Source organism: Zootoca vivipara, chromosome 2, assembly GCF_963506605.1.
Source record: "Zootoca vivipara chromosome 2, rZooViv1.1, whole genome shotgun sequence".
Lineage (NCBI taxonomy): Eukaryota > Metazoa > Chordata > Lepidosauria > Squamata > Lacertidae > Zootoca > Zootoca vivipara.
In genome coordinates, this window is record NC_083277.1 from 103,512,035 (window position 1) to 103,527,827 (window position 15,793).

At 40.1% G+C, this 15,793-nt stretch overlaps 1 protein-coding gene across 3 annotated transcripts in view; it reads right to left on the minus strand.

The window, feature by feature from the left end:
• HELZ (helicase with zinc finger) overlaps positions 1-15,793 on the minus strand; it is a 113,129-nt gene that overhangs the window by 18,410 nt on the left and 78,926 nt on the right. For all 3 annotated transcript variants that reach the window (XM_035104007.2, XM_035104008.2, XM_060271978.1), the window contains exons 23-26: positions 10,206-10,257; positions 8,932-9,134; positions 5,143-5,350; positions 234-310 (exon numbers count right to left, since the gene is read on the minus strand). In XM_035104007.2, the coding sequence (XP_034959898.1) occupies positions 234-310; positions 5,143-5,350; positions 8,932-9,134; positions 10,206-10,257 (540 nt within the window). The remainder of the gene's footprint in view (positions 1-233; positions 311-5,142; positions 5,351-8,931; positions 9,135-10,205; positions 10,258-15,793) is intronic.

Genomic DNA, 15,793 nt, shown 5'->3' on the forward strand with positions numbered 1-15,793 from the left:
TCTATACAAGAATTCCTCTGCTGAATCAAAAGCCTTCCACGGATAGAAAGAACCTTATGGCCATCAAAAGTGAAGTCTACACCCAACACATTTCTGATTTGTTATCCCTAGTGTCCCGCCTCTTCTATGTATTGATTCATCTGGGATGACCTCCTTTCTGTCACTTCTTGTGTTATGGGAAATGACTAGTGGCTCATATTAGAAGACAAGAAAGAAAAATAAAAACCACACACCTGTTTGGCTTCCATGGCTTTCTTCTCGGGTGTCCGGATTTTATTGATTTCAGGTCCAGCACTAGGTTCATTTTTACCTAAATATATAAAATATTACCGAAAACAAAATTGAAGCATTCTCATATCTCAGATGGGATGCTACCCACCCATGGACACATTAAGGAATGATGGTATTTTATATTCTCCTGTTGCTGAAGCTGCTAATCATTAAAGAACTCCAGAGTTTTATATTCTTTTCCTGCTGCTATTAATCATATACAGTATCTCGTATTCCAGAACATAATTATCCTTACACAAATAGGGTGCTTGCATTTTATAAGACAATACATAGGTGACAATTCAGAAAAGCTAAGAAAGCTTTTTTTTTAAATACATTTTATTCCAATTTTCCAAATTCAACAAATTAACAAAACCAATCTTTTATACAAAATCTTATATTCACATCTTTTACCTTGCTCCGCCGAGCTATGACTTCCCCCCCTCCCTTCATGCGGGTTTCTTGTTAATTCCCTTTTTTGCAGTTCCTTTTTTAACATATTGGTCAATTCGTAAGGTTTATTTTAATCCTGCGAGAGTTTTTAATGATCTACAGTTTTTCTCCATATAGTCCACATATTTACTCCAGTCCTTTTGAAACCTTGTCTCCCCCTGGTCACGAATCTTGCATGTCAATCTAGCAAGTTCAGCATAGTCCATCATTTTTATCTGCCACTCCACAATTGTAGGTAATTCCTGTAATTTCCATTTTTGGGCTAACAAAGTCCTAGCCGCGGTTGTTGCATACATAAACAGTGTTTGATCTTCTTTTCTAATCTCTCCTCCTATTATTCCTAACAAAAATGCTTCTGGTTTTTTTGGGAAGGTATATCTAAACGAAAAGCTAAGAAAGCTTTTGGGGTCATGTGCTTGACCCATTTCAGTACATGAATCCCTGAAGAAGACCATCTGTGATCCTTGCTTCATCCATATACACATGGTTCCTGTTAATATCCCTAGCCACTACATAGTTGAGGATTTGAGAAACTAAAAAAAATCCCCCCCCCCAATTTCTCCATGAGCTGGAACAGACATGACTACCTCATTCTCATAATTATATAGCAATTACTCATTAGCATAAGCCTCTGGCTCTTGTAACTTTAATACAGAGAGATAGGAAAGACAAATGTTTTCACATTCTCTTACTGCTTGAAGATTTCCATGCTTTGTAAGATAATATTAAGAAAACAGATTAATTTCTTAGGATGGTTTGAAATTAGGCGGCTAAAATTCTAGTTGTTTGTAGATTTATGAGCAAGAAACAATTATTAGTAGTATGAGTTGTTCAAGGCGAGTTTTTGTAGATGCTTTCCCTTTAAAATCTTTTTGCTTTTAAGATTTTAAGAAATCCTTTTATCAGTGAGCAAACAAAGCTGTACTTTCCTGCCCTCTCCCTGCCAAGCAATACAGTGGTACCTCGACATCCGAATGATTCGACTTCCGAAGGTTTCAACTTCCGAAGTCGACAACTCCAGAAGTCTTTTTGCCGTGCGCGTTCTGCGCCTGCGCAAAGCTGCGTGCGCGGTCGGCGCATGCGCAGAAGCGCGAAATCGCGCTTCGCACATGCACAAAAGCGGTGCTTCGACAACCAAAGACTTAGACTTACGAAGGCGGCTGCGGAACGGATCATCTTCATAAGTCGAGGTACCACTGTACTCTAAACATACCCTGTATGCCATGATAAATTGGTCAATTGCCTGCCCTAGACAGAGCTGCAATCCCTCTGAAAAGGAAGGTCCTGAATCTGGGGGTACTTCTAGATTCTAGATTATTACTGGAGGCAGAGGCCACAGCAGCCAGAAGTGTGTTTTATCAGCTTCAGCTGCAGCCGCTTCTGGACCAGGATATGCCAACTAGAGAGGTCCATGCATTAGTGAATTCACGAAAGTGCACAATTGCAGCTCCTTTCTCTATAAGAAAATCTGCTGCAAGATGGTCATTTTGGGATCAGGCAAAGGATTCATCTAGGCAGCATCCTGTTCGCACAGTGGCCAAGGAGATGCATATTCGAAGGCTGCAAGAAGGACCTGAGTGCAACAGCCCCTAGCGTCTTCATTTCTGAAACCTTTAACTTTTTAAAGCTAGCTGCTTATCTTTTATTCAGGACTAGCATTATTTTTAAAAGTTCACAATGCTAAGTTTCATCTGCAGGAAAAACTAGCCTTGAAGTTTAATTGCTCGTTCTTTAGTGCTTGGTGGTATATTGAGTAAATAAAGAATTAAATCTGACTTGTGTGACAATAGAGGCCTCTTGTGCTTCTTAATTTATAATAAATTGATGGTATTTAGCACCTTTCACAGACAAACCCAAATCAGATTCAGGGACAGTCATTTTCTTCAGAGAGACAGAAGACTGTGTGCAGTGAATTTCACAATATTTCCTTTATCCTCCCCCGGCTACACTATTAAAAGTTCAGGAAATTTAACTTCCCCGTTCAAATGTATTTTTCCCGTGTATTCTGTCCTCTTCCACTATGGAGATTACTATGGAAGAAATTAAGGATGTCACGTCATATTTGCTTCTGGAATTATCCTAGCTTTCATGAATCTAAATTAAGTTTCTTCTCATGACTATATCCATGAACTAGTTAGTGTCCAATTAACTTTTGAATAACATCTTTGCCAGGCATAACACTGTGACAGCTCATATGTCTACAATATTGGGGAATATAGGAAGCTTTTCAGTTATGCACCTCAGTACCCTGAGCTCTCAACACATGGATAACTCTGCTTTTCAGAGATTTAATGAGGCAGATTTTTGAACTGCATAGCTTTAAGGGAAGTCATCCTAACAGCACAAATGGAATCAGAGCAATTTCAATTTCGATACAGCGCTCAGTCCCTCAGCATTAAAAAGCTGTCTTGCTCTGAAATAGATTTTATGCTAATGATATTATGGAGTTTTGTGCTTATTGTTTCATAATGGATATGTCAGATTTGTTTTTCCAGTTTGAGCCAAAGCCTGCATTTTGGAAGGCAATGGAGCTACCAACACGGGCACGGCAAGCACTATTTGTCATTTTTTATTTATTATGCAATTTTCATAATATTGTATCTACTGTAATCCAGTAGTGCTGGTGTGCACATTGCACCTCTGATGCCCCAATAAATGGCTGGTGCACACATGCAGGGAGTATCAGGGAACATTATGCAACAACAACAGAGAATCCCACTGCTCATGTAGTTTATTTTCCAGCTCACAGAATAGGGCAGCAGTGCCTATGCATGCAGATGTCTATGTGCACATCAATAGCCCCACTGACCATTGATGGTCATTATCTGACATTTGGGGACATTTTTATACCATTGTCCTAAAAAAAAAGCCTGTGAAAAGATACTTAGGTTACAATTCTGAGAATGATATGCACTACTAAATTAATTACTGCTCTAATGGTGCTGGTGGATCCTGTCCATAACAAAAGATTAAGGGTTATATTGCAGCAGCAATACTTCTGCTGAAGGCCTGCTACAGGATTTCAAGGCTCACCCTGTATATCATGGGACACCTTCCTGCAACATGCCACCATTTTCTGATTTCTCCTTTCCCTGTTGTATGTCAGGGGAACATACAGCCACTATATTTATTTCACGTTGCAGCTTGGAATTTTTTTTAAAAAAAGATTTTTTTAAAAAAAGATTATCCATCTCATACCACCTTGCTGCTGCTGAAAGAATACAGTGGTACCTTGGTTGTCGAACTTAATCTGTTCAAAAACCAAGGCGTGGCTTCCAATTGGCTGCAGGAGCTTCCTGCACTCAATCGGAAGCCGCAGAAGCAGCATCGGACGTTCGGCTTCTGAAAAACCGGAAAACTCACTTCCAGGTTTGCGGCATTCCGGAGCTGATTTGATCGGGAACCAAGCCATCGACAATCAAGCTACCACTGTAGTGGTAAAGGTAAAGGGACCCCTGACCATTAGGTCCAGTCATGAACGACTCTGGGGTTGGGGGGCTCATCTCACTTTACTGGCTGAGGGAGCCAGTGTACAGCTTCCGGGTCTTGTGGCCAGCATGACTAAGCCGCTTCTGGCGAATAAAAGCAGCGCACAGAAAGCAGCGCACCTATTTATCTACTTGCACTTTGATGTGCTTTCGAACTGCTAGGTTGGCAGGAGCAGGGACCGAGCAGCGGGAGCTCACTCCATTGTGGGGATTCGAACTGCTGACCTTCTGATCGGCAAGCCCTAGGCTCTGTGGTTTAGACCACAGTGCCACCCGCATCCCTGTAGTGTTATTTCTGGACAAAAGGATAGCAGCTGCTTCAACCTGAACAGGGGTGGGGAACCCATGGTCTGCAAGCCAGAGATGGCCCACTTCAACAGACTCCCTGGGTTCCCTCCAGTAGGGAGCAGCTGACAGAGGAAAGGGCACTGATGTTGTACAAAGAACGTGAATGCAGCTTCCATCTCTGCGATAAGACCATAGAAACACTGCTGGGTGAGGCCAAATGGCCGCTAGTTGGCATCCTGTTCTCACAGTGGCCGATCAGATGCCTAGAGGAAACTCACAAGCGGCACCTGAGCACCAGAGCACTCTCCTCTCTGCTGTGATTTCCAGCAACTGGCATTCAGAAGCATACTGCTTCTGACTGTGCAGGTAGAACATATCCATGGGGGTTAATGGCCACTGATAGCCCTATCCTTCATAAATTTGTCTAATCCCCCTTTAAAGTCTTTCACGCTAATTCATTAGACAGCCATCCTCACATAAACTATAAGATATGACACAGAATTATATGCCAGTCTTCACTGGAGTATATTTAAGTAAAGCTGAAAATTCCACATCCCCCAGAATTAGCAAAGTATTTAAGAATGAAGTGTACCAAGGTGGAAGCACATTGCCCTGCTTAAGAATTTGAAAAACAAAAACTTACTGCTTCGATTTTGTTCAAGTTGCTCTTTATCTGAATGTTGAAGCTGCTGTTGCCCTATACTAACGGGTGAGTGATGTCCAAGACCATAGGGTATAGGAGACCCACGTCCATGTGCTTGTAACAGATTCACATTATATGCCATGGCTGCTTGATGAGTAATGATTCGAGGGTCAACTGCAAACCTACTCTGATATCCTGTCCATGGTACCTATGTGATAAATAAATATGAACCGTATTGTTTACATCTTTGTAAGCACACACACTTGGAAAAATATACAGTACCAGTGAAAACAGAGATTCCATTTAATCTCCCAAAATAACTAGCACAAACGAATGGGGGGGGTGTACTTTCAAAAGTCAAAGGGCACGTTTTGAAATGGCAAACTCATTTGGTAACCTAATATAGGGGTACCTTGGTTCCCGAACAGCTTGGCCCCTGAACAAATCGGCTCCCAAATATTGCAAACTCGGAAGTAAGTGTTCCGGTTTGCGAAAGTTTTTTGGAAGTCAAATGTCTGTTTCAGCTGTCGGCATTGTTTGCGGGGCCAATTGGCCAATCAGAAGCCCCAGCTTGGTTTGCAAACGTTTTGGAAGTCAAACAGACTTCTGGAACGGATTGAGTTTGGGAACCAAGGTACCACTGCACAAGCAAGCATTCTTCAAATCAACAAACCTCAATAGTGGCTGGGTGGCAAGTCTAGAGGCCCTGACCTACCTCAGTTACCTCTGAGGGCCTAGCTGCCACTCACGTTTACAAGCCTGCACCCACTTCTTCCAATATGGCAGGTTTGGGGACTGCTCCCTCATTGGCAGCTTCCCTGCCTCTCCTAACTGTTGATCCTGGTCTGGTTGTTTCTCTGGGAGACGTATCCCTGGTTCACTGGCCCTTACTGCCCTTGCTAATAAAGGTGCCTTGATATTGAGTCAGACCACTGGGCCCATCTAACTCAGTCTTCACTGACCAGGGACTCTAGGGTTTCTGGAAGAGTTCTCTCCCAGCCCTACTTGGAGATGCCAGGGATTGATGCTGGAGTTTCCAGTATGCAAATCCCTTCCCTTCCTACACATCCGAGCAACCTTAAGGGAGATTTTTTTATACCACTGTGTGCCATTTGTCACTGCTGTTTTACTTCTGGATAGGTCAGTCATAACCCAAGTAGCACAGCCCCGAACAGAATCCAAATTACAGTTTTATTTAATTTATTGAAATAATTTTACCCCACTTTTCAGTCAAACAAAGGCTCTTGGAGCAGGTTGCAGATCAATAAAAGCAAAGCAATCCCTGCTCTCAGGCTTACAGTCAAAAAGGTGAAGTTGTCCACTTCTGAACCAGATGGTGTATGGGCTGATATACATGGCAGTGAAGCCAGTATTTGGAGCTCATGTTCTCTCTTCCCACAGCCTAAAATGGGTTTCAGATCCTGGTTTAAGGATACTTTTAGGCAGTGCTTTTTTCTGGGGGGACGCATACCCCTAAACATTTTGTGAAACTAAGTTTGGCCTCATTGAGGGGCAGTATTTCAATATGAGTAGGAAAATGAGAGTACCCCTTAACATTTTTTTAGAAAAAAGCACAGCTTTTAGTTAGCCTTGACTTTGGTTCATATTGTTGGAGAAGAACAACTATACTGGTGGGGTGGGGGGTTTACATACCAGAGGGTAGCTTACTGTCTTTTAACCAGGGTTAACAAACCAATAGCGTTACATCTACATTGGCTCCTAGTGATAGTAGACAACAACTTTCACTGAAGATTTGCTTTAAAATATTCTTTCAATCTTATTAAATGGTGGTTTAAAAATCTTTTGAAACCTTCACAGATGGACTTTAGCCTTGAATCATCTGTTCCTTAAAACTAAAATCAGTAGAACAACAAATAATTTTAAATATATTTCTTTGTGTGTTATCTCGCCAAGACACAGGTAGTAATAATGTATAAGCCTATCCACCTAACAGCCTTTTAACATCACATTTAAATAAAATACAAATATTTGGATTATTTTTCTTTGATATTAATAGAAAGCAAGATTGCATTACAAAGATGCAGCTGCTAAGCTTCATATTTCATTTAACTGTAACCATTAAATGCTACCTTCTGGTAACCTAGGTTTTTTTTGGGGGGGGGACTGCATCTAAAATGAATGGAAGCCAATGGTCTTGCTATGTTAAAGAAAAATGGTACCAGATGGACCAAGCAGGAATATCTCCAAATAGAAGTTCATAGCAAGCCCCAAAATAGAAGTCATGAACAGGATTTCACAAACAAACATCAAATGGAGTGTGCATTTTATATAAACACAGAGCAATCTTGATTTACTTATCCTTGCTGAGTTTAGCATTTTGAAAACCGGGAGTGCCAGACCTCTCCCTATGCGGGCATGGGGGCACCAAAGAAAGTGAAGAAACAGGAAAATATTATACTGTATGTGCTTGGCCTCAAGTATATAGGTGGAACAGGAACAGAAATGTTTAAGGCATCCCCTTCAGATGTTTTGTACTACAACAACGCCAGCCAGTTTAGGGATCAACGGTGGCAAAACTGAGTGCCGTTGATTCAATCAACACACGCAGAACTAATTCAGGTGGCTGACCTGCCAATAGTGATGCTCCAGGGTTCAGTTCAGTTCCTGTTTTTAAGGGACCCCCCGGGACTCAACTGCGGGTTGAAAAGCAGTTATTCTTTGGCTTATGTATTCTTCCCAATTTTGTCAAGCATACACCAAAGTTTTGAAGTTGACAGCACCGTGGGCATAGTCCATATTATGCCATACCCTAGTCTTGTTCAAAAGCAAGAGTGTAGAAGAGAAGAAGAGGCGGGGGGGCGGGTTAATATGCAAGCCTAAAGCCTGCTTCAAATCTATTCTGTATGGCAGTGTTACATCTGCAATAGCTCAGAAAAGGATAATAGGTTTCTATTTCTCAAGTAAAGAAATAGAAAGAAACCCTAGGGACAGACCTAAGTAATATATCCAAATTTTCTATCACATCCCCAGGAGGCAAATTGGAGGCAGCCCGTTTGGTGCCATTTTTCAGCTCCTGAAATAGTGTGGGGAAGGGGTTGACCGTGGCAGAGGCTTCATGTCTGTTTTCTCTTTCTCTAAAAGCTGCTGACTCTGCCACTGGCTCTCAGAGAGCTGATAAGAAAGTCTCATAACAAAAAGTTAACATGGCTCTGTTTTTGTTAACAAAAAATATCCTAAAGGATCATCTAGTCTGAACCATGGGTAGGCAAACTAAGGCCGGGGTGCCGGATCCAGCCCAATCGCCTTCTCAATCTGGCCCGCGGACGGTCCGGGAATCATCATGTTTTTACATGAGTAGAATGTGTCCTTTTATTTAAAATGCATCTCTGGGTTATTTGTGGGGCATAAGAATTCGTTCATTCCCCCCCCCCCAAAAAAAATTAGTCTGCCCCCCCCAAAGGTCTGAGGGACAGTGGACCGCCCCCCTGCTGAAAAAGTTTGCTGACCCCTGGTCTGAACAGAACGAGCTCCTAAATGTTTTCGGTTACTGATATATCAAAACAAAGTAAAATTTACTGGTTAAACAATTAGCCTTAGAAGAGTTTTGCTATGAGCACAGCCCTGAGCTGAAAACCTGGCACCTCCGTTTGCAGCTTGTAACCTCATTGTGCCTTGGGGACTACCTAAGTAGTTCTAACTTTGAAGAATGTGGTGGTTAATTAACACTTTCTATGAATATATAAGTGCACTGTAATATTTCCCCAAAAAGCCCCGACCAAGCATTTTCAAATTGAAGAGGATGTCATCAACATGAAAGGGTATACTTACTGGCAAAGGCACAGACATGACCATATTTCCTCCATAAACAGCAGGTACATAAAGAATGCTTGTCCCAGTGTGAGGATCTATCCTTTGAACTGGACTAGGAGATTTCCCAAGGTTGGGATGAGGCCCAGAAGGAGGGGGAGGAGGGGGAGGAGGAGTATAGGCTCTGATAGGATTTCCAATTAAAACAGAAGGATTGGGCTGAACTGGAAAATAAACAAAACAAAAAATCCAACATGGATGTGAAGGTTATGGACTGTCAATACTTTCCCCAATACTTTGTCAATATTTGCCCAATACTTTGTAGGAAAAGTAGGTTCCTGTTGGAAATATAGCTAGCATTTCAGCGAGGTCTTTATTTTCTCATGTGTACAGCGTTTATAGAATTATCTCCACTATTATGTGGACTTTAATAATCAAGCTAGATTTGAAACCTTGTTTTTTCCATCAAAGCCTTCTGGTCTTCTGTTGTCATATTCCTCGATAGTATTTTCATTTTCTGCTGGTTAATCTTAAAACCTGCTAATGTACCAAGCTCTTTTCTATCTCTTTTTCCTTTCTTTCTTTCTTTCTTTCTTTCTCTCTCTCTCTCTCTCTCTCTTTCCTTTTTGTCATGTTTTTATCTAACTTAGATTAATGTTGGACAAAAAAGATATCTGATATTAAGTTTTGTATTTCTTTTTATAAAGTCTAATAAAAATGATTATTATTGATGGTGATAATAATAATAATAATAATAATAATAATAATAATAATAATAATAAGATAACTGGGTCACACTAGTAACCACCAAGTTTAAACAAGCCATAAATTCATACGCTGATACATCTATTCAGATTTAATCCTTCCTCACTAGAAGGATCTCTGAGAAAGACAGAAAGGGTCTTGATCCCACTCATTCCCCACTCCTCCCTCTGTAAACACACTGCAAGAGGAAACAAATTGAGGGGTTCCCCTATTATCTGTGTTCTGGATCTCCACCAATCCTGGGAAATTAAAATTCCTTCAGTTTTATTTCTGAGAATCAGGAAAGATGCCTCAAATGCTATAGGATATTTCATCTGGTCACTAATTCCTTATCCCCACAGGGAGGGAGTATGGAAAAACAATGCTTCCTTATGACAATCCATGAGAAACATTCCAAACAGGTCCATAGATCCTTATTCTGAGATCCTTCCTCCTCACCACCCAAAAACATTCATTTCCACTGAGAAAATAAGCAGATCTGAAACCAATCAGCAATGATCCCCACCAACAATAGTTCACCAGGTGCTTACCAATTCCATCACTTTGAAAATGGTCGTTCTGATTATGGTGGTGGCCTTTCACCTTTAAAAAAAAAATAGTGATAAAGTCATTCTAGCTATATAGCTTAGTATAAAATGAGTTGTAAAGATTGTATCCAGTTGTATGTATCCCTGCTAATGGAGTGTTGTGGACTTGAGGTATCAATATTAATTTCTATAAAGCACACAGAAGCTCAATAAGTGATAGAAGCTATACATATTACACAAAAATTAAATAATAAAAATGAAATAGGACACAAGCTTCCAACTTAGAAATTGTTATTTTCTAAATAAACTAGAAACTAGTGTGATAAATTAGAAAATTTAGCCTTTTGAATGCACAACTGATTAAGCGAACTCGAAAGTGAAACTGGTATATCATGAAACATTAAGTTCTGCTTCAGTAAGAACTAGGTAACCATAACACTATACAAGAAACAAAATAAAAAAAATTCCTTCCAGTAGCACCTTAGAGACCAACTAAGTTTGTCATTGGTATGAGCTTTCATGTGCCAGACCAACACGGCTACCTACCTGTAACTAGAACTATACAAGAAATAATCAATACTGACTTGGACTTTCCTCCAAAGTGAATTAATTAGATTTTATTTATTAAAGGTGATAATTAATGAAGCACATCAAAAGACAAAACTTTAAGTTCTGATAAATATTTAGAATCTACCCAATGCTAAGGGGTCAAGATTAGAAATAACTGTATAAAAAATTATTTATTGTCCTTGTATGTTGCAATTTGGTTAAAGTTCCTGCTATGCCACAATACTTCTTGGGTGATCTCAGTCCAGACACTATATTTTAACCTAACATTTCATAGGACTGTGGGGTGCCCTGAGGATTATACAAAAATATCATAAATATATAAGTAAATGCATACAAACTCATGCAATCATTTTAGAAACTGAAGAGAAAATTCCATGTGCTCAATTTAATATCTCAGAGACAACAGAGAGCAGCCAGCCCAATCTCTCAGATGATACATGAAAGAACAATGCCACCACCATCCTTGGTGGAAAGCTCAGACCCAACCCATAAACATGGCATCACCCACAGCCTTAACTCCCTGATTTGGGAAGCGGAAGAGGGGAGAGTGCATTGTACCAGTACTACGGCAGGGAGACATAGTGGCATATTGGGTCTGTGATATTAAAGCCTACCATGTCCTGCCTGGCTAATTCCCCCTATATGGGTTTATGAGTCGCTTGCCACCACACCCCGTGAGAGGAAAATGATCAGCTGACATAGCGGCAGTTGCAGGGGGAAAGCTCTCAGCAGTGGGGAAAAGATCAGTGGTCTCCAGAGCAGATAGTCGCCCATATGCAGGTTCAAACCCTGGAACATGTGGGATATGTCTGGATTGACTGACTTGGTGCCGTGATTGGTGATTGATTGGCTCCCCAACTTAGGATGTTAATAGGTTCTCTGCTAATCTTATTGCTCATTTGCTTGTGTATCCCCTGCTTCTTGCAATGTTTGCAAAATATGATGCATAAGATGGTGTCCCGAATGCTAATGCCTCAATTTATAGCCCTGGTACCAACCAGTACCACCATGGGACGCAACGGAAGGCCGTCGGCCCGAAGACAAGAGGTGGGAATGGAGGAGAGAGATTTGCTAATTGGATTATTGAGCTAAATCTGATCCTATAGTTTGCATTGACTGCATTGTATAATTCTGACTGTATAATTCTGACTGTGTGGCTTAGCCCCCATATTCCTGTGATGCTTTTTCCTTAAAATGCTTTTAGTGTCTCTGTGTTAAAGTGTAATGAAAACATTCGACAGCAAGCAAGATGCCCTGCTAGCTATCAAGGCCGGATGGCTGGCATTGCCGGATGCTACCAGTCTGACGCACAGAACAGGGAAGATAGATAGGAACTCAAGCCCCTACATTCAAGGGTAGCATTGTTGAGTCAGCATGTGCTTATGAGAATGACAGGACACAGGAAGATCCATATATGTATTTGTAACCTATGACCCTCTTGCATGCGCACTCTTACAGAGTGGATTCCTGAGGAGGGGGGAAGGAGCCCAAGAAGTGTATAAGAATCTTTGCAAATTTGTCTTTCTTTACTCTTGTCGTGAAGGTGATCACCAAGAGTCTCTCGATATCGAGATTAAACTCTTTCTCTGGATTCAACCCTCGGTGTCGTTATTGACTGTCTCTGTCCCTGCCCGGGTGCAACTTAAAGAACCATTATTAATCCAATAAGGCTACAATATGAGCAGTTTTTGTCAAGTCAAACATATCTAATATTGTTCGCTTTCTGAGCATATTTACACACTACAGTTGAATATATGCAAATGGAAAGACAAACCAATGGTGAAATAGTATAAGCTAAGGTGCCAATGTCAGAGGTGGCTCAAACATAAATTCAGAGGTCATGATGCAACTAACCTCAGATCCATAGCCATCTTCTAAATAAGCAATATATCTGCTGTTCATAGATAATAGTGTAGAAGATACTGACGCCTGCTTATCAATATGTGGCCAAGCATCAAATGCGAAAACTCACTGATGCTTAAGAACATGAATTTCTCAGGGAAAAAGCAAATTCTATCCAATTTTGCAGCAATCTGAACAAATTAATCAGTACTCTGTCTATAGGCAGGTGAACTACAAATAAAATGGATTAAGAAAAATTATAAACCGTTTCACTACCTATTAAACTAAGATAATGGTTTGTTAATGTTCATAAACTAAGAAAGCAATTATATTTTCAAAGACCAGACACAAAAACATTATTTAATCTGGTATCGTGATTTCTTTACACATGTATGGTTTAATTAACAACTTTTTCCATAAGAGAGACTTTGACATTTGTTTTGCCACGTTTATCACAGTTGCTTTAAAATAGCTTTATTTCCAAATGTAAACAGCAAGTCTGTGAACAAATGGATTTGAAAGCCTGTCTTGTTTCATTGTTTTATCTGCATCTAACACTGCACCACCTGGTGATTTTTTTAAATGCAGCTTTGCTCTTCAAAATAGCCTTGCAGAGTTCTCCGCCTGTGGTCACACAGCGATTTCTGGATCAAATAAGACTTATTTGAAAAGTGAGTAAAAGTGTTTTTATTTTTAACCCATCATGTTCTGAGTTTTATCTCCATTCAGCTTGATTCTTTCTGACTTGCTGACTGCAGCTACAAAGAACGGTGTTTTAGAATAAATTATTCTACAATTAGGGATGCGGGTGGTGCTATGGTCTAAACCACAGAGCCTAGGGCTTGCTGATCAGAAGGTTGGCAGTTCGAATCCCCGTGATGGGGTGAGCTCACGTTGTCCGGTCCCAGCTCCTGCCCACCTAGCAGGTCGAAAGCACATCAAGAGCAAGTAGATAAATAGGTACCGCTCTGGCAGGAAGGTAAACTGTGTTTCCATGCGCTGCTCTGGTTCGCCAGAAGCGGCTTAGTCATGCCGGCCACATGACCCAGAAGCTGTCTGTGGACAAACGCCGGATCCCTGGCCTATAGAGCAAGATGAGCGCCGCAACCCCAGTTGTCCGCAACTGGACCTAATGGTTAGGGGCACCTTTACCTTTATTCTACAATTCATACTACAAATATTTCACTGTGTTTAGATTTGCTACACATTTATAAATAGGTCACTACTACCTGGGCCAAGATAGTCTCTTTTGATTATAGAGACTATCTTGGTGCACATCTTTCACCATTCTTTGGTACCTGAGTGCAGCTACATTTAAAGTAGGGTTTTGCAAACTTGGGTCTCCAGCTATTTTTGGACTACAATTCCCATCATCCCTGACCACTGGTCCTGCTAGTTAGGGATGATAGGAACTGTAGTCCAACAATAGCTGGAGACACAAGTTTGGAAAACCCTGGTTTGAATCATTGGCTTGCCTTTCCAGTAATTAGAACAGTAATTAGAACGAAAGCCCTACTCTGACTCTTATGGTAGTGACACCCTGGCAGGTTATCTGGTTAATGTAGGATTGGAGATTTATATACAAGACTGGACATCACAAGATGGTTTCTATGAATACCTTCCATTTAAACACAGACTTATTCTTTCACTACTCTGGCTCCAAGCTTTTCTTCAAAACTAAAATATATTACAATATACAGTAACAGCATGGCTTTTACACAAACCCAGAAGGCTAGTTAACAGACTTAATCAACCTACTGCAAACACAGTGTTAATTTCCCACAACTGTGTTCTTAACAACTACTTGGTTTTCTGCAATGTTGTGCCAAGAGAAACATAGGGCTCCCTACCCATTTTCCCACTTGTAACACAAGTCTGGATATGGGAAGGGGCATTCATGGGTATAGGAGAACTAAACCATGCATCTCACCAATCCTATTATTACCCCTGCATTCTCTGTTGTTGCAGAAAACAGGATCAAACCTACATTTTTGTGTAGATAACATCCAAGTTTGGCCCTCGGATTCTATGTTAAAATTCAGGTATACTAGCAACTTGAAATTTCATTTAGCATGTACTTTTCATGTACTGTTTCTTTGTCAATGAGAAAAGAAAGAAAATGGGTCTGTGGGAAGATTGTAGGTTTCAGCAGCTAATTTCATGACTAACTGTACCCTTTAAAATAATTTTCTTTGTGTCTCAGAAAACCTCTTTTTATTATATTACAATGCATGTCAGAAATATTATGAGATTCTATCTTCGAATTAAAAACCAACATGACAAAGTTCCAACTTGTCCACCTTACTGAAACTTCTGCAGAAATGGAAATTGTATTAATATGGATCTTGAAAATGAAGAGCAATCTTTGGACATGCAGTTTCCTAAAAGACTAACATTTCAAAGCATTATTAATAGGTTTTAAAAGCTTCATTATATTACAGAAAATAATGAATTTTGTTAAATGAGCATTTCTAAATATAATAACTCTTTTTGAAAGGTTCACAAAAGATATTCCTTTCTGCGCTATCAAATAAAATCTAAGAAATGTAAATGAAAAACAGTATGAATTTGAAGTTTTCATGTAGATGTTAACTTGCGACAAAAACATAACATTTTGAGAAGCCTTGTAAAATGGGATTGTTTTCCAAGGATCTAATACAACTCATTTTAATTATCACAGCAAACATGGTCAATTAAAGTAATAAGTCTTATTAATACCCTTGACAACTAAATACAGAATATAATATTATTCTTCATAAACACAAGGAAGGGCCATTGTATGGTTTTCACAATTCCTGCCACTATCAATTCTCATAGGAGCATGTTATTGTTACAGCCTTTTAGATAAATATGTTTGGCTTCCTGAAGAACACTGTATCAGTGCAATAATGAGTAAATGGTAAATGAATTCTGCACTGTAACAGTTTTCTAGGCTGCAAGTAACCACTGTTATTAGTATCATCTCCTGAAAAGTGTAAGGTACTGAATTATACTTTTCACATCAATTCTACCAGCTTTTAGCTGACTTATTGCCATACATTTTAGATAGCTGCTTTATATCTGGAGCAAAATTATATTATGTAGTAACAACTTTATTTTAACACACAGGGTGTGTATGTGGTGTTAAGGGAGGGGTAGTACCTCTTGTAGGGGAGGCTCCTAGAAGCTGTTAGCATGCA